The 21,723-nt window shown below is 35.0% G+C and overlaps 1 protein-coding gene across 1 annotated transcript in view; it reads left to right on the top strand.

Annotated features, from left to right (window-relative positions):
* Positions 1 to 13,306: 13,306 nt before the first annotated feature.
* The window catches only part of LOC138332177 (sodium-dependent serotonin transporter-like), a 30,521-nt gene continuing 22,104 nt past the window's right edge, over positions 13,307 to 21,723 (top strand). The window contains exon 1 of the mRNA XM_069280169.1: positions 13,307 to 13,881. Coding sequence (XP_069136270.1) covers positions 13,683 to 13,881 — 199 coding nt within the window. The 5' untranslated portion in view covers positions 13,307 to 13,682. The remainder of the gene's footprint in view (positions 13,882 to 21,723) is intronic.

Genomic DNA, 21,723 nt, shown 5'->3' on the forward strand with positions numbered 1-21,723 from the left:
TTTCCATTGTGTAGGGATACTGCCATTGTTAAGGGTTTGATTGAAAATTATTTCAAGTGGGGTGGCTATAGAGGACGCTGTGTTTTCTTCAAGAATGCTGGATGCATGTTGTCTTACCCCGGGGATTTATTTGGTTTCAGTTTTTTTAAGAACTTTAATTACAGTTTCATTTGTTATTCTGAGATCTGGCATATACTTGATGACGTGTTTTTCTGCCAGTGTAGGTGTCTCTCCTTCCTCGTTCTCCACGAAAACACTTTAGAAGAATTCGGCTAGGATATCCGCCTTTTCCTTTGCTGTTGTGGCTTTCCTGGAATTTTTATTTTTCGGATCTTCATATAAGACTCATATTTCCACCTTTGCCCTTGATTTTTAATTGATATATTTTCAAATTAATTTCGGATCTGTTTTTGCTCGGATAGCTAAATATTATTCATAATTTTTTCTCAGATTTCGATTCATTGCTTTTACTTTATTTCTAGTTTTGCAGTATTGCCTTTTTTTACTTCTGGGTCTGATGATGCGACAACATTTTTTGATAGCGAGTGTTTCAGTATGATGAGTTTAAGAGTGTCCTGATCATTTCATTTTAACCGACTTCGTCGGTACATATTTATCAACGAGTTCATGGATTTTATTGCGGAAAAAGTCCAGTTTTCTTCAAATGTGTGATCTTCTTTCAGCTCCTGTTATCAATTTACGGCGTCTATTTCCTCGTTTATCTTTTCATAGTTTGCTTTACTGTAGTTTTTGTAGTTCTAATCTCTGTAATCTGCAATTTTTTACAATCCATATTAACAATCAGAACTTTGTGGTCGCTCTTCCCTAGTGGACTCTGGTATTCTGTAGATGATACAATGTTCTCACTGTTCATTAAAATTAAACCCAGTATGTGAGGTGTATCGTTCCCTCTCCAACGTGTCGGATGTTCAACGACTTGTGATATGAAATTGTCTTGTAAACATTGGACGAATTTCTATTCTTGTATTTCCGTGCTCTCTCCTTTTGTGTTCCAATTTTCCCAGTTTATGTCCAGGTAGTTGAAATCCCCCATGATAATTGTTTTCGCGTATTTTTTTTACATATTGCCTCGTTTATCAGGTTTCTTAAATTTGCATTAATTTCATCAGATCCACTATCCGATTTATATAACAGCCCGATAAGTAGTTTTTCCTGTGCGTTTAGAGATATTTCTATGAACAAATTTTCTTGAAAATCCGTTTCTAAATGAACCTCTTTTGGTTGAAGTAACTTGTTAATATATAGAATCATACCTCTCCCCGTATCATTATCTTTATTTTTGTCGAACATGCAATAATCAGTGTTCCCTTCTATCAAAAATTCTTGTGGTTTCATGTTCAAAGATCTTGTTTTAGGTTTGACCTCCGTAATCCCAATTATCTCTGGTTTAATCTCGTTTACCTTTATCGCCAGTTCTGAGAGTTTGTTTTGAGTTGGTCTACATTAGTGTATAAACATTTTAAATTATCAAAATTGATACGCTTTACTGTTTTCGAGATGTGGTTATTTATTGTCCTCCCTTTACTTTTATTTTTGCTATTCTCCGGTCCCATGGAGGCCCCCGTACTTTGTACGTGAATTCCCCCGATGGGTTCTGTTCCCGTTTCTGTCTTGCCTCATCCCAAAGTTTCTTTTCTTGTTTCCTCTCCAATTTTGTGAGGTCGTTGCAAATTTTGATGTGTGAGAGCTCCTCATTCTCCCATAGAGATTTTATATTTCTGAACAGAGCCTTTTTAGTAGCCGTATTATTGAAGGACCCAATACTAGCCTGTTGTAAGGTTGGTCCTTTTGATCCCTATCTGTGTTCAATTTATCAAGTCGAATGACTTTCTCGATGCCATTTTCCGACTCAGCATTGCATGTATTCAAAATGATCTTTACTTGCTCTGTGTCGTGCGCTATCCTTTGTTCTCCTGACGTTGAACTGCTCTCTTGAATGCCGTACAATGAATTCGTACATAAGGCATGTGTACGAAAATCGATTTAGATTAGTTCATATGTAGTGGAATTAGCAATTACTGTTCCGCAATGATCAATACATTGATCAATTATATTTATAGTTAATATAAAAGCTTGTGTAACGTGTTTACAGGCGACAACACACAAAAAGTAAAAGGTAACCATATAATTATTATTGTGATGAAATTTTCGATTTTGCTCAATGTTTTGTCTAACCGTTCTTCCGTGTGTTTTTAGGGCTAACTTTCTTGAAAAAAAAACCCAGCAACGATAGGGATTTCACGGCTACCATGCGGGGCGGCAGTACAATACAAATTCTGTAGTGACTTTCGTATCTGATATCCCAGCCTCCCAACCTACTGAGTTATTTCAATATCACTGTCGTTTCTTTTTTGTTTGTTTTTGCTTCGTTTTTGTTATATCTGAACGGGACGTCAATGGTATTTTGCCAGGTATTTACAATTTTTTTGCTGGTGGAATTATATACAATTTGATAAATATAATAATGGAATGTGTTTATAACTGGGAGGCTGTTTTTCAGAAATGTCAGGTAAAACTGTGTTTGAAAAAGAGCTTTACAAGCAACGTTTTCTGGTTGTAATGCCAAAAACGGTTGTAAAATATAAAAATTTGATTGTTTTTCTTTCTTAAAACATTAAAACGTTTTTGTTTAATACGAGAAGAAATTGTCTTTAAACGATATCTTTTCACTAACTGAGATATCTGGCAGTATGCTTAGATGATAGGATTCCCTAATAAATCATAGAGAAATCAGAAATATAAATGAATTATAAACGCTACTCCATATAGAACTCAGATAGTGGAAATGTGGTAAATATAAAGAAATTGTTTTTCAAACTATAGTTGTATTTAACTTTAAAGTTCACATATAGATGAAACGTAATCTGGGCAAGATCAAATTGATAATTTGTAAATAATTTGGAATAATTATGTTTTGATACAGTCAGGCAGTGTATATGATTTTTTATTGGAGATATTTTACAGTAAGTAATACGTGTGGTTTATATGATATCTGTGATATTATTAAGTCTTTTGTATGATAGTTGCCTTATTCTGTCTTTATGATATATTATATGTGTAATCATAGAGACAAATTATCAACAAAATTATGTTTAAAAATATTACCCCATTAAACTAAAATAAAAAATGCGACTATTAATGGAGTACAATTTGAGATTTTCGCTCAATGTTTTGTCTAAGAGATTTATACCAAAACACATTCAAAGTCGGCCTTTGGGTTTTACATGTGTATTTAGAGTTAAGATTCTTAACCAATTCCTGGAACAATAAACAGTCCTCGGCTACCATGCGGAGCAGTTCCGGTTTCGGGAAAATACTATTACACTATTTGACATCCCACCCTCCCAAACAGCTGAGTTATTCCTCTTATATAAAAAATGTGCTGCATGACAATGGTGCAGCTCATTTACATATAAAAAATGTATAACACAACGTAAACCTAACGTTTTCGCAAGGGAGTTAACTCGTACAAAAAATGGACTAAAATCAAAGCGTTGTTGTTGTTTTTTTTTTTTTTTTTTTGTGTGTGTGTGTGTGTTTTGTTATGTCGGAACTGGACGTTAATAGTATTTTGCGAGGTAATTACACCTTTTTTTACTTATGAAATTATAGACAATTTCATAAATGCAATAATGCAATATGTTTATTACTGGGAGGCTGTTTTTCAGAAGCTTCTTTGCAAATGTCAGGTTAAATCTGTTTTTGAAAAAAAGAACTTTACAAGCCATGTTTTCTGGTAGAAATGCAAAAAACGGTTGTAAAATATGAAAATTTAGAAGTTTTATTTTTCCTAATAAAACGTTCTTGTTTTTGTTTTTCGATAATTACGCATATAAATGGTCTTGAAACGATATATTTTCAATAACTGAGAGACCTGGCAGTATGCTGAGATGATGGGATTCCCTAACAAAATCATAGAGAAATCAGAATTATGAATGAATTGTAAATTCTTCTCCATATAGAACTCAAATAGTAGAATTGTGGTAAATATAAAGAAATTGTTTTTCAAACAATACGTTTTGTTTAACGTTTAGGTTCACATATAGATGAAACGTAATCTGGGCAAGATCAAATTGATAATTTGTTAATAATTTGGAATAATTATGTTTTGCAGTTTATGTTCAGGCAATGTATATGTTTTTTATTGGAGATATTTTACAGTAAGTACCACTTGTGGTTTATATGATATCTGTGATATTATTAAGTCTTTTGTATGTATGTATTCACTATAATTTCCTTATTCTATTTTTTATTATAGGTGTGTAATCATAGAGATAAATTATCCAAAAACTTATGACTTAAAATATTACCCTGTTAAAATAAAATGAAAATGTAGTTATCAATGGGATGAAATTTGAGATTTTCGCTCAATGTTTTGTCTAAGAGATATGTACCAAAACACAATCAAAGTCGGCCTTTGGATTTTCCATGTGTATTTAGAGTTCAATTTGTTAACCAATTCCAGGAACGATAAGCATTTCTCCACTTCCGTGCGGAGCAGTTGACGATTTTCTGAACAGAACTATAACAGTATTTGACATCCCAACCTCCCAACCAGCTGAGGTATTCCTCTTATATAAAAAAATGTGTTGAATGACAATGGTACAACCTATTTACATATAAAAATATATAACCAAACGTATACCTAACGTTTCGCAAGGGAGGTAACTCGTACAGAACATATATTGGACTCAAATAAACGCTGTATGACCTAAAATTAAAGCGTTGTCGTGTTCTAATATTTTTTCCTGTTTTTTGTTGTTGTTTTTTTGTTGTTGTTAGTTTTTATTATGTCTGAACTGGACTTCAATGGTATTTTGCCAGGTATTTACACACTTTCCCTGATGGAAATATATACAAATTGATAAATACAATAATAGATTGTGTAAATAACTGGGAGGCTGTTTTTCAGAAACTTCTTTCCAAATGTCAGGTTAAAATGGTCTTAAAATAAAGCTTTAAAAACAACGTTTTCTGCTAGCAATGTCTAAGAGGGTTGTAAAATATGATAATTTGAATGTTATTATTTTTTTCTAAACAAAACGTTTTTGAAACAGAAATGATCTTTTAAAGATATTTTACTAACTGCGATATCTGGCAGTATGCTGAGATGATAGGATTCCCTAATAAATCATAGAGAAATCAGAAATATAAATGAATTATAAACACTTCTCCATATGGAACTCAGATAAATATAAACAAACAATAAATTGTATTAAATTTCTACGTGTATATATAGATAAAACTTAATCTGAGCAAAATCAAATTAATAATGTCTGTTAAACAATAGAAAAAGACATTGGTGTACTCAGAAGACACTGGCATATGTTGCTAACGGACAAAAAAATTAAAATGTAATTTAATTTTTTGAAATGTAATTTGATTTTTTTACAAATACGAATAGAAATTGTTTTTAAACCATATCTTTTCACTAACTGAGACATCTGGCCGTATGCTAAGATGATGGGCAAAACTTTTTTTCACGCATATAAATGGTCTTTTAACGATCTCTTTTTGCTGAATGAGAAATCTGACAGAATGCTGAGATGATGGGATAGAGGAATCAGAAATATGAATTATAAACACTTCTCCATATAGAACTTTTTTTTCTCAATTAATAAATTGTATTAACTTCTAGGTGTACAGATAGATAAAATTGAACCTAGGCAAGATCAAATTAATAATGTTTGTAAAACAATGGTAAAAAAACCATTGGTGTACTTAGAAGACACTTGACATACGTGTCTAATGGAGTTATACAAAAAGTTTATCAGAGCATTGTATTCCGACATAATCACGTAATGTTCAAATGTGTTACACAATGTATATCCCTATCAATACAGTAAATATTCAAGCAAACTTTTAGGTACCAAAAAGACCTGTCACGAATTTATTGAGTAACAACCTCCACATATACTCTACCTAACGGAGTGACTCAGAAGGATACCTATGTTTGAATATTTTTGGTTTAAATTACTTTTATTTGAAAACAATAGAATTGAAATGTCAATGCGTCCAGATGTTTTGAAACCCATGTTTTCATTTGTAAGAGATACTTCTAGTTTGTCAGAGCTATACTACTGAAGATTGACTCTATGTTCCATTAGCAAAACAATTAGTTTTAGACGTTATTTTAGTAGTGGTTGCGCAGTATTGTGGAATAATTTTAAGGATATTTTGAAACAATCAGTCAATGTAGATGTTTTTAAGATAAATACTTAGAGATATTTTACAGTAAGTACCACTTGTGGTTTCTATGATATCTGTGATATTATTAAGTCTTTTGTGTGTATGTATTCACTATAATTGCCTTATTCTATCCTAATGATATTACATGTGTGTAATCATAGAGACAAATTATCAACAAAAATATGTTTAAAGATAGAAATGTGCCGAAACACAAAGATTCTCTTTCATTCTTCCATCTCTTGATAAAGTTTATAATCTTAAGCATTTGCAGCACCGATAGGAAACAACACTTTTTTACGTGACTTTCTTACCTGTCATCCCACCTTGTCAACCTACTGAGTTATTCAACTTAATATAAAAAATGTGTTGCATGGCAGTGAACGAAAACAGATTGATCGTAATTCTTAATATGTAGTGGAATTTGCAAGTTCCTTAAGAATACAACTTTTAATCAGTCTAAAAGCTAGGATACACTATGGAATAAGTATTGATATTGATGCTCCACAAGGATCAATGCTTGGGCCAATTGTATTCATACTACGACTAAAAGCAAGGCCTTAGATGGTGCAGCAAGATGTTTTAGTAACTTATAAGTACGCAAATAAAAAAAATGAAAAAGTGACATCCATGGAAATAACGCCACCAACCCTCATTCTAAAAAAAAAAGTATCTCCGTAACAGATTTACCGTTTTGGGAGGAGAAATTTATTATTTGATCATCTCCCAAAATCATATTCCTTTATCGAAACAATGAAAACAAATGGGGAAAAAACAACAACAACTTTTTTTTCATACGGATCAGCAATGGAAGGATTTTGAATTTCTATATTTCCTAGAAATAAATATACTATATAAAACGACAAAAAAAAAATATCAAGACATTTGCAAAAAATAGCCAACACGGTATGAACACAACAGACGTAAGCCTTACAATTTATATGTTGATCGATTGAGTTATTACATATAGTTTGCTATATCTCAAGGAGAATTTCTACTTAACATCATCATGTCAAGATTACTTCATTCACATAGTCTTTATATGAATATGATTACATCTCTGCTGTTTCGGCGATAAAAAAATAACTAGGACTTGACAGAAAATTGGTGGTTCGCGTCAGAATTAGAATCGACAATCTCAAAAGACAGACTCCATCAGTGATCAGTTTTATAGGTTTCTACTTCAAATAACACTGGACTATCTGATTACATATGTATAAACGTACATCATTCGACCAGCCACAAGTCTGAAACGTCTCCAGACTTTTCACTACAGATAGGCAAACAAACGCTGACTTCGCGTTTAAGCCTAAACTGTATTCATGAATATGTAAATGATTGGCTTACGTGGTTTATCTAGTGGTAGTACGGTTAAAACCCATCAGATTGGTCGAGTAGTCGGGGTCTCGGGGTCCTATCGTATATAGCTCTGGTCACTTGTCACTCAAACTTGTAGCCGTTATCTTGTTCGACCTGTTCCTGGGTACATGTACTAAAACGAGGAATTACGAACAGAGACCTCGCTAGGTTGTCATATACAACTCGCTGACACTCGATATCGAACCAAATTCTACCCCTCTTGTTTATCGTTGAGCTCGACCCGAATGTTAGAAACACACCAGAAGCTCTGGTCAGAAAATTACGATATATATTAATGGGAGTAATATAGGTGATTTGTAGGGATTACTGTGTAGCATTCATAACAAATAGCTACATAATGGTTTTATTTGTTCCTCTGAGTATGAAATGAATATATTGGATTGTTTGTAATCCATCTTTGGACAATCAGGCTATTTATATTCATCGAATCAGAGATGGTATCGAACACACTTCAAATATCTGTGTCACTGTAAACCGACCACATGGTATCGATACCGTGCGTCCAGGTGACAATCGAAAAGCTGCATAACTATGATTTAGTTTCCATAACTTCAACCCTCCCTTTTTATGATGCAGCTAAGTCAAGCGTTAACATACACCTGACATTCTCATTGAACTATTTTTGAGTCCATAACGTATGAAGTTTAAAAATCAGAAAATGAAATATTTTATACTGTACTATCTTATGATTTCTAAACATAGAAATAAAACAGCACAATACAATGAAAAGCGATGGAGATAGTTTATCTAATGTTGCTTACTCGTATACGCAGGAAACACTTACTATTTGTTTAATATTTGTAGTATGAACTACATGTACAACTTCCGATGCTGGCGACAGAAGATAAACGTAATTTAAGAAAGCACCAGATTGGCAGGAGAAGGATACAATGTACCAAAGGATGGGATGTGATGAACTTAAAGGAAAACAGCTAAAATCATGTAAATATGTAAATGCATTTGTATGTATATGTTTGCTATTTTGTGTTCTTTGTCAAATTATTAATTATAAATCTGTATGGAGAAAGCTTCATATAAGTTGGATAACTTGTGTCCAGGCCCATTGTATATAGAAGGTTCATTGATTGCGTGAAAAATAAGGGCATGTCAGCTATCTGGAACAAAATGGAGGCAGGTATTAAATGTGTTTAGTGAGTGGATACAATTCATACAGCTACATTATACACAATAATATATTATGTTTACATTCTGAGTGTTCGGTCACTATATGAATCAACCTACTGACGAAAACAAACAGTTGCATATGAAAACACTATGAATACACTATGAATGCAACGATTCTCGTGCATCGATCAGCTGATTTCAAACAATGCGCCAGTTTCATATCAATAAGAAATAGTCCTCCACAATATTTTAATGTACATTATGTATGATATCTGATGTGTTGTTTCTTGATATAGAATCAACTAAGGTTTACTGTAATAAGTCAATCAATCGTATTTTAACTTTATTTCTTGTTTATCGTTTGTCATTTGCCAAAAAAGGTAAGACACCTATAAATAGAATCTCGCTTCTGATTGGCCAAAAATTAATGTTGATGGCTCGAGACTGAACTTCATGTTAGAGGGTGGACTATTGGCTTAAAATAAACCATTTTTGTCAACTAATGCCATAAATATTAAATGCATGTTTTCTACTCTTTGAAAATAATATTTGAGCATTAATTTTAGCATTTGGGGGATATTTAGGGTAATTTTGAAAATTTGACAATTTCCTGTGTTTTCACTTAGTATTCTGTGCGGGACTGCTTTATTTTAGACGAGCATGGATTTTGGAAGAAGTTTTATTGGTGAACACGCTTTTTTCACTTCGTAACTGTATTCGTGACTGAATTACCTTTCCAACAAGTATAAGTAAGTCATATTTGTATGAACAGAATTTTAGATACACTTATTAATGCTAGCATTGTCGCCTATGGGAAATCTATACGCTAGTCTTACCAAAAGGTCGACCGGAAGGCGGAAGCTTGAAAACGCGACGTTGTAGAACGACTTCGTCATCCAGCTGTTCTATTAATCTCTTTTCTCGTTGTATATGGGTGTCATAATTTTAAATATAATATAAAAAACCTTTCAATATTTTTTATTTTCATATATTATTCTAATGTTGATATATATATTGAATGTATTTTTCTAATTTTCATAGCAGCTATTAATTGCAGAAGCTATCTATATATCCCGTGGAGGGCGTTAGCTCTCCTCGGAAGATAATTATTCAATCCCTATATGAACAAACCTGAAATCAAGAACAATACACTTTCAACTATTCGTTCTAGGTATAATACTTAACTTGTTGTATTTCTTTTGATTTTCGCCATTACAAACTCTCATAAAACACAAAATGTGTGAATATGGATGCTTAAATATGATAGTTCAGATCCATGAAAGCATCGATACTATTGACATAGTGGTTAATGTCGCATTTAATATCACACGTTTAGAAAGACCCGCCACAGTCAACGCCATGTTTCAAACTTTCGGGTAATATCGAAAAACCGTGGTCAATATCGGAAATACATGTACAGATCGTAATAGATCCGATACTTCCGAGCTATTTTCAACGTGTACATGTAAATCAAAACTTTAATTCAATTTTTAATAACTTTGCGAATACGAACTTTACAGAAGTCGGTAAATATCGAAAGTTTAAAACTTAGAGAGGCAGAGAAAAATATGTAGAACACTTTAAATATTTTTCTATACAAAAAATACAACAGGTCATAGATCATACAACTTTAACAGATTTCACCTGTTGTCGTTTTGATATACGTAAGAAATAGAATGACATTTCAGGCCTTCACAGAATTAAGACGATGATTTTAACAACATGTCTATCCCTATATAATGATGCTAATGGCATAAAGTGTGAATTAATAGTATAACGTCATTGCTGACGTAAGCATTTCAAGTTTCGATAGCAACCAAGGCTCAGCTTGTCATTCCTTACATTTACTGAAAATGTTTATTGATATTAGGTTAGTATTTTGTAATACAGATACACTGTATTTATTCTATAATAAACTCTAGCTAAACTGTAAGGTAAACAAATATATGCAATTTTGCTTTAGTATCATTTCTCAATGTTCCAATTCTTTGGAGGATTAATCATGTGTTCCAATTATTTCATTGTAAGATAACAATTCATAAGATCGGTATATCTGTAATACAAACCAGGCAATAATTAATCTGATCGAGGAGAAGAGATGATTCCATTCCGCATGCTTGTTATCATGTGGTTAATCTGATAGAATCATTCCTCCCTCACATGACCCAAGGTCAGCGCGTGAGTTTCTGATTTTTACGGATTTAACACTTGGTCGACAAATCATCACCCTACAAATACCCGTTATCACTTGTATTGGCAGATAATGCGTGTCCGGAGCTGACTGCTGGTCACTAACTGGTCTGATTACCATATTGAATGTAGATTTAGTGTCCTTGCACGACCTTTCCCGCACCTCGTTGTGTTTTGTGCGTTTTATGTACGATGTAATATATTCTGACAAGACACAATATTGGCCGAGCCAATATGTTGACAATCTGTAATTGGCATCAATGTAAACATCATGTTATTGCGATAGCAATGTGAATGATTCACAGAATAAAAGACGCTTATAAAACACGGTGTCTGATTAACAAAACACAAACGTTTAACCTAGATATCATACAATGAATTGTGACATTATTCACGTCACGAAAATGGGGTTACTATCTCGATAATCTTACGCCAGCTATTTGCAACTGTAATATCTTGAAAAATGGACACATGAGAATTTATTTGGTGATCTAATACGAAGAAACAGAAATTACACTATAGTACAAACATGAAAAGAAAACCCAGTAAAAGTAGATAGAAAGCAAAACCAGACCGGACAACAATATACCACAACATTAATTACCAAAATAAAAGTTTACCAAATCGGTAATTTTATAAAACTGAACTCTACCTTTCTTTTCTATACCTGAACATTTACTGATTGAGTAAATGTACCACATCTGACAATATTAACATGTTCCATTTGCCATTGAAATATTGTAGCCTGGTATATCAGAGCTTCAGAAATGTAGAAATAGTGACTTGGGATCCATATGTCACCACAATAAGATGATAGTAATGATTAATAGTATGTGGTGTCATCGATTTTGTAAATATCTGATCGACAGTTCGAAATATTTCTTTTTATTTTACTTTCTTGTTTTATAGTTTAGGGAAAATTTGTGGACGATTTGGCATTTTTAGTGTTCGCTGTAATCTGATATCAAAATGGTATAAACTGAAACAGTCAAGTCGACACAAAAAATTACGTGTTCCATTGGAAATGAGAGTAGTATATTTTATAGTTATTCTGTCAACTGATTGTAATGGCAATTTGCGTCTGTTTATATTCTGATTGGAATTCCTTATTTATTCGATACTTTTGACCTTTAACCTCCCGCACCAGTCCGAGATGGATATGATAGCTGTATGATGTAATTTGTAATTTACTCTCAAACATGTAAATTATTCTCCAGCTTTGGCTGGCTTAAGCTTCTGACTGGTCAATTTACAAAGTGTTATGTAACGCAATATATTGAGATAGCATACCAAGCTTTGATTTGACTATGCCAAACCTTTCAACTAGTAACAAACATGTAATTTTAATGCTAAGAAAATAAGTTGAAATACATTCTTGAATATTTATAGGAACTATACAGGATTTGTCATTTTCATATCTATGAGCATATTCAACTTTGCCAAAATTGTCAACAAACTTATATGTTAACCTATTTGATAGACTTCTATATCTTATAAAATTCATACAGCAAGTTAACGACAATTACCATTCGTGTAAACCCCGTATGCATCCTTAATACTATCAAAGCAATGCAATTATTTCTTTGATTTTAGTTGATTTATTTAGTTTGTTATCTTCTTCGGGATTTTGTTTTATTTTTCTCAGTTTGTGTCATTATCAATATCATTATCTTAATTTGTGTTATATTTCATTATATTTTCATTATTATGGTATTTGCTGCAGGTTCTGACAAGTAAATGTGAAATAGGCTATAACACCCCTAGTTGGAACTATTTTATGTCACCGGAACATGTAGCCAGTAACAGTCACATTTTACCATATATCAGGATGTCTGTGGTCAGTATAGACATGCACTGGCACAATCGAAAGTTGTAAATTACAATAGAATGATCGTGGTCTAGCAGACGGAAAACGTCCTATACGGCAATTCTGACACACATTTAGGTATTTTGGTGGGTTTTATTCATAGGCGGCATTTTCCGAGCATTTTGTGACTTAAGTCCGTCCTAGAGAGAAATACGAAATCCGTGAATCCGATCGATGTACGAGCTTGTTGCTATTCTAATAAGGCAATCAAAATGTATGCAATACACAAAATATGTCATTACAAATATCCGTCTGTGTTAGATAGTTACGGCGGGATCACAGTGGGGCCCTAAGTTACATCTTAATTAAGGACAGTTATCCCTCGCTTCTACAGTTCAAATAACTTATACATAAAACATCACAGCCACCTCGCGACAATCACTGTACAGAGGGCGCTACTGGTCGGACTGGGTCGTGCGCCGTCACATCCTTACCCGCCTGATTTAAACGTCATGATTCCCGATGTCATATTCTGCATGTTACTTTGCCCGGTGCACGCGCTGCGTTTATGATGCAGTATTGTGAGCAGCTTCACCAGTAACGCTCGCTCCTAAAACGGCCTTCATGTAGCCTTGTCTGTGTGTGATATCTACCAAGTAAAGTGTGCTAATTGTACGCATTATCACATTGGTCATATAGGAAAAAACACTTACTACTCCAGATTTTTTGTAAGCATGCACGCAAACCAACACGAAGGTACATGGACGTTCCATCATTCATATGTTACTCTTAATTAACACATTATGAGTGGTTCAGTATATTGTTCATTGTGATTTACGTGAGTTCATAAAGTGACAAAAACCTTTTTTTTCCTGGAAAACAAGTCTGGCAACAACTTGTGGTATATAGTCGTTTAATTCCCGGATTGTTCATACTCATTTTGATCCCAGAGAAGTTTGTATTTTTTTCAAATATGGAAAAATCAGAAAAAGTACCTCTTGGACCAAGTACTCCTATTTTGGATGGCACGATGGTGGTGTCTGAAAAGAAGGAAGAAGTTGAAAGGGAGACATGGGGGAAAAAGATCGACTTCCTCCTGTCTGTGGTTGGATTTGCTGTAGATCTCGGAAATGTATGGCGTTTTCCCTACATCTGTTACAAAAATGGCGGAGGTAGGTATATCATGTCATTTGTTAAAGTCAATTTGCTGAAAAAAACATATTTTCATTTTAAAATTTAAATAATAAAGAAGGTATTATTTATAATTTCAGACACATTGCATAATTAATCGAAGTCTATTGCAATGAAATAGGTAATTGAATTACGTCGTTAACATTTCACGCCATCGACAAACGTATGAGGATGACTGAACTACATATGTATATATCTTTCATACTATAGAGTAACATCTATTTTACACGGATTGCAAATATCATGATGGTTTATCATATTTTGATACTTAAATATGACTAAGTATTATAAGCTGATAGAAAATAAATATTGAAACAAAAGAAACCTATATTGTGGTATAGTGCTCCACAACTGTAGAGAACCATTTTTCTTTGAAATTGTGTATGATATTTACATGTCGATTTATATAACATTTATCTTACTATCAAACTCACTATTCTAAACGATCAGACTGTAATTTTCTGATAACTTGAATTATTCATAACCTAATGTCTATGTTTCTGTCTTGATTACTTAAATTCTTCAATGTTACGAGTATTTTAATCAAAATACCTATCATTAAAAGGAAGAAGTGAATGTCAATCGTTTAACTGATATCCAATTCGTTATTATCACAGATTCGTCAAGTAGGCGTCAAAATAGAAAAGCTGCATGTTTTGTTGTCGTCATTTGATTGATAAGAAAGTTCGCGTTCATAAGATTATCGTATGTAATATTTCAACTCTTAGCATGCCCAAATTGTATTTCAAATCATGTGAAGGAGAGAGGACACTTCAAAATAAAACTAACAATATGTAGAAATATTTAACTGGAATAAAATAAGTCGTCATAACTGTTCCATAAGTAGTTTTATCAAGTTTGGTCAAATTTACAAACAGTTTATTGAGTATTGAGCCATTTAAAATACCTAAGGCAAATATATGCCGTCTTTGCATACCACAGATCTGTCTCTCTTGCACGTAGATATTGATTGTGACATCATTCGTTAATGAGTACAATTTTATGTGACATTACTCACCTGAAACTTAACGTAACAATATAATCATTACTTACCTAACCCAAAGGGCAGGTAACACTGCAAGAACACGAAACACCAAGCAACGATTGGATGATAGAACCTCAACCGACATGGTATAGGCCTCATTATGGAGACCCCATACGCATAACCTCTACAACACGTTTTGCATAAAAAACTGGGGTTTTAGTTTCATATATTTTAGTAAACCTAACCATAAGTTCGACCATTAACTTTTACGTTTTGCAATTGTTCCATACGGCCATTTTGCCATGTGGTCATATCAAGTCATTTACGTTGCACTAATGCGATTTCAAAAGTATCAAAAGGTCATTAAACAAAATAGGACTTACAAATCAATGCCAAATGAGGATAATCACCATCCGGAATGTAGGGCGTTCGAAATATATGATTTTTCCCCTCATTACATGAACGTAAATTGCAAAAGAATTTTAGATATCTAATTCTCGAGGCCATTCCATTGTTAGCTTTGAGCTTAATATTTCCTCTGTGAAAAATAGTCCTGATTTATATCTCTCTTCCATATATAGATGTGAAGTATAGAGTAAAAAAAAGCCGCGGCTATCTGTCATATTCACATAGGAAAGAGTATTTTATTCTCATACCTAGACGCTATTAAATTCTCAAAACAATGTCATGGAAGTCCCGTTGTTTGCGTTCTTTATTATAAAACAGCCGAATTTCAGAAAATGACTTGCACCTCAGACGACACGCATGTATTGCATGGAATAAACCAATAGGACATCCATATAGGGATTGGATTTTGTTTTTATGTTAACCATGCTTGTATGGAGCAATTCCTCTAAGAATATATTCTATGGGGCGCGTTAGCGCCCAATATTGAATATATTCTTAGAGGAATTGCTCCATACAAGCATGGTTAACATAAAAACGAAATCCAATCCCTATATTTACACTCACACGACTTTTTATTTATATTTTATGCAATAAAATCGTCATTTGAAAGTGACGTAATTATTCAATAAAAGTCGGTCAAAAGTGGGAGGAGCTTACTCAATTGAACAGCGAATGATGACGCTTCACGTAAGGTAGAATTATTCATCCGCGACGACAAAAAAGTTCAATATTTTAGTGTAAAATAAACATGACAAACAAAGTAAATTTCAGAGATAATTTTATTTAATCAGATCAGAACTTTAAATATATATTCAATTTTGCTAAAAGTTAATATATAGCGTAATAACATAAAGAATTTGTACACGGCCACATGTGTGAACTCGGTGACCGTTATTGTGCAGCGAGGCGAAGCTGACGCACGCTTACACACTTTAGTTTGCCGAAGTTGTGAAAACACCGATTTTCAAGTAGCTCAATGTGTTTGAGATGTCGTCTGACTTGACCATATTACATCCTTGGGAGCCATGTGATTATATAATCTACGCTTAGATCCATATCGCCATCGATAGATGAAACAAATTCACTTGTGTTCGATGGATACAATGTATTTGTGGTGACGCGGAACTGTCAACACGTGGATTATTAGCGGTGCATGTTTTATAATACACATGATTAAATACTCAAAGAACAAAGACAAGAGGATATGTTTATAACTGACCTCTATCAGAGGGTCTCACACCCGTCCACCCCAAAGGCTCGATCGTAGGACGAACATAGGCACAGAGGTAATGTTTACATTTGACACCCATCATTTTTAACAAAAATGAAAGCACGTCGCCCCGGTCGGGATATTTTTCCGTTACTTTATACAATTGTTAATTTAAAAATTGTTTGAATCATATATAAATATAAAACATGTATATATTGTTTACATTTTCCCAAAATTCTATGAAAAACAACAATATACACGTAATGTTTCGTCAAAATGTAAACAAAGCCATGTGTTTCTTTTACAAAAAAAAAGTAGTCCTTTTACGTTGCACAGAATATTTCCTTACGCAAGTTCAAAGTTCAATGTTACCATGTAGTTATGGTAAACAAAATCGGCTAGTATTAGCGTATAGTGACCAAGCCTAGCAAGTGTAAATATAAGGGTATGAGAGAACCAGGATATATCATGGCACTTTGTATACAAAAACTAGTATGTTCTGAACATATCTAACTTTCAAGTATTAAAAGAGTGAGCTTGTCCTTTTTGTTAATACAATGGTACCGACAGCGGTGTTCATTATTTTGAATAATATGCATCAGTAATATAACACTACCTACCATAATCATGAAACACACCCACACGCGATATATAACACACCCACACGCTACATATAACACACCCACACGCTACATATAACACACCCACACGCTACATATAACACACCCACACGCTACATATAACACACCCACACGCTACATATAACACACCCACACGCTACATATAACACACCCACACACGCTACATATAACACACCCACACGCTACATATAACACACCCACACGCTACATATAACACACCCACACGCTACATATAACACACCCACACGCTACATATAACACACCCACACGCTACATATAACACACCCACACGCGACATATAACACACCCACACGCTACATATAACACACCCACACGCTACATATAACACACCCACACGCGTACATATAACACACCCACACGCTACATATAACACACCCACACGCTACATATAACACACCCACACGCTACATATAACACACCCACACGCTACATATAACACACCCACACGCTACATATAACACACCCACACGCGACATATAACACACCCACACGCTACATATAACACACCCACACGCTACATATAACACACCCACACGCTACATATAACACACCCACACGCTACATATAACACACCCACACGCTACATATAACACACCCACACGCTACATATAACACACCCACACGCTACATATAACACACCCACACGCTACATATAACACACCACACACGCTACATATAACACACCCACACGCTACATATAACACACCCACACGCTACATATAACACACCCACACGCTACATATAACACACCCACACGCTACATATAACACACCCACACGCTACATATAACACACCCACACGCTACATATAACACACCCACACGCTACATATAACACACCCACACGCTACATATAACACACCCACACGCTACATATAACACACCCACACGCTACATATAACACACCCACACGCTACATATTACACACACACGCTACATATAACACACCCACACGCTACATATAACACACCCACACGCTACATATAACACACCCACACGCTACATATAACACACCCACACGCTACATATAACACACCCACACGCTACATATAACACACCCACACGCTACATATAACACACCCACACGCGACATATAACACACCTACACGCTACATATAACACACCCACACGCTACATATAACACACCCACACGCTACATATAACACACCCACACGCTACATATAACACACCCACACGCTACATATAACACACCCACACGCTACATATAACACACCCACACGCTACATATAACACACCCACACGCTACATATAACACACCCACACGCTACATATAACACACCCACACGCTACATATAACACACCCACACGCGACATATAACACACCCACACGCTACATATAACACACCCACACGCTACATATAACACACCCACACGCGACATATAACACACCCACACGCGACATATAACACACCCACACGCTACATATAACACACCCACACGCGACATATAACACACCCACACGCGACATATAACACACCCACACGCGACATATAACACACCCACACGCGACATATTACGCCACATATTACACACGCTACATATAACACACCCACACGCGACATATAACACACCCACACGCGACATATAACACACCCACACGCGACATATAACACACCCACACGCTACATATAACACACCCACACGCGACATATAACACACCCACACGCGACATATAACACACCCACACGCGACATATAACACACCCACACGCGACATATAACACACCCACACGCGACATATAACACACCCACACGCTACATATAACACACCCACACGCTACATATAACACACCCACACGCGACATATAACACACCCACACGCGACATATAACACACCCACACGCGACATATAACACACCCACACGCTACATATAACACACCACACACGACATATAACACACCCACACGCTACATATAACACACCCACACGCTACATATAACACACACCCACACGCTACATATAACACACCCACACGCGACATATAACACACCACACGCTACATATAACACACCCACACGCACATATAACACACCCCACGCACATATAACACACCCACACGCGACATATAACACACCCACACGCGACATATAAACACACCCACACGCTACATATAACACACCCACACGCGACATATAACACACCCACACGCGACATATAACACACCCACGGACATATAACACACCCACACGCGACATATAACACACCCACACGCGACATATAAACACCCCACACGCGACATATAACACACCCACACGCGACATATAACACACCCACATGCGACATATAACACACCCACACGCGACATAAAACACACCCACACGCGACATATAAAACACCCACACTCGACATACAACACACCCACACTCGACATATTACACCACACACCACACACGCGACATAAAACACACCCACCACGCGACATATAACACACCCACACGCGAATAACAACCATACGACATAAACACACCCACACGCGACATATAACACACCCACACGCGACATATAACACACCCACACGCGACATATAACACACCCACACGCGACATATAACACACCCACAACATATAACACACCACACATATAACACACCCACACGCGACATATAACACACCCACACGCTACATATAACACACCCACACGCACATATAACACACCAACGCATAATACACCCACACCACACACCACACGCTACATATAAACACATAACACACACCCACACAATATAAACACCACACGCTACATATAACACACCACACGCTACATATAACACACCCACACGCACATATAACACACCACAAATATAACACACCACACGCGCAAATAACACACCCACACGCGACATATAAACACACCCACACGCACATTTAAACATGCTATAGAGAACCGTAGTCCTTACATTTACATTTCAGTTAATGGGACTATAAATAATTGTAAATAAAATCACACGTATATCGTGATGTTAACATTTACTATGTAGTATATATTTTTGTTATGTAATAGGTGAGAAAATTGTAAAAAAAAAAAAAAAAAAAAACATTTTTTTCATATCCATACGCCTAAAATATCAGGTGGACATTACAATGTTGATCTATTAAATGGGATAAACGTTTTTAGTTTGAATCTACTCAAAAACTATTTGTCTTTGACTATTTGTTCATTTGATTCTTTGGAAATATTTAATCAACATATCGGAAACCGCTTCGTTTTCCGATAACCCACAGAATTATAATTACAATCATTACCATAATATAATGTACATCTAATGTAGATAAGCAATGATTATACATGTATGATAACAAACGACTCTAACCCCGATAAACCTTATGATATTATGCCTAAAGTATCGTTACTGTTGCACTGTACAACATTAATCAAACATTTGTATTATGCGTCACTGATATAATGATATATGAATGTGTTCATGACGAATTGTTTGACTTTCATAATCTACAACTGCAATTTACTGCGTTACATATGAGTTAATAATCGCGTTAGTCAGCCGCTACACAAGTCGTAAAAATATCGCTGATATATGTTATTATACATAATTTTATATTGTGTTTTACAAGAAATATTTTGATGAAATACATGTAAATAGTTTTAAGACTTCAAGCCACCACATTGTCTAAAAAGGAAAACACATTATCGCATATCCAAATATAATTCAGTATTGCTTGTAACAAGTAGTTTTATTTGCTTAATTATTATGTTATCATCTCATAATGTAAACACAACGCCGTTTGTAACGCAGTCTGTGAATGCCTGAAACAAGGCGCAGTGGTTTGAAAGAAAACACACAGAAAGAAATTTGGAATATCTTATGTTTAGATTGAATTATTCCGTCTTTGTATATTACAGAGTTGGCTGCCTTTGTGGGTAGGTATTAATTGTGACATCATGTGTTTGCGAGCGTAGCGTCGTACTTTTCGGAGAAAACGACGTGAATTGCGCGCACAAAATAATTACGGCACAATGTATACCAACCCAAAAGGGAGCTTACTCTGTAATATGCAAAGACGGAATAAGGACTTACTTGTAAATATATTTGATGTTATGGAATTGTAACACAACAATCAGGGTGTACTCTAATCATAAGCCACTTTGGCTTTGGATAAGATTCCACTCTGTGTTATATATCAATAACATAAAATCTATTCCAGTTAGTAATTATATTCACGTTAAATAGTCAACAGCAGTATTTTGAATATGGGTAACACTCAACAGATTGTTCTTCGCTGGTAGATGTTAAGTATATAAAATAAGTATTAGCCAATCCAATGCTTAAATAGAATACATAACAAGACAACCATAGAAGTACAGACAGGAATAAAACGCTCTTACGCGGGATGACCAGAGATCACAAATTATCACAACACAAACATACTGCAGTCCCCCAAAACACGCGCATGTACTTACGATACATACCATACACGATATGTCTTCCTCTTAGTATGCCAACCATGTATCATGTCAATAACATTAGTACAGGAAAGGAACATGATCTTGCACGACACATGATCTTGCGCACTGGCAATTTCA

The sequence above is a fragment of the Argopecten irradians genome, chromosome 9, assembly GCF_041381155.1.
Source record: "Argopecten irradians isolate NY chromosome 9, Ai_NY, whole genome shotgun sequence".
NCBI lineage: Eukaryota > Metazoa > Mollusca > Bivalvia > Pectinida > Pectinidae > Argopecten > Argopecten irradians.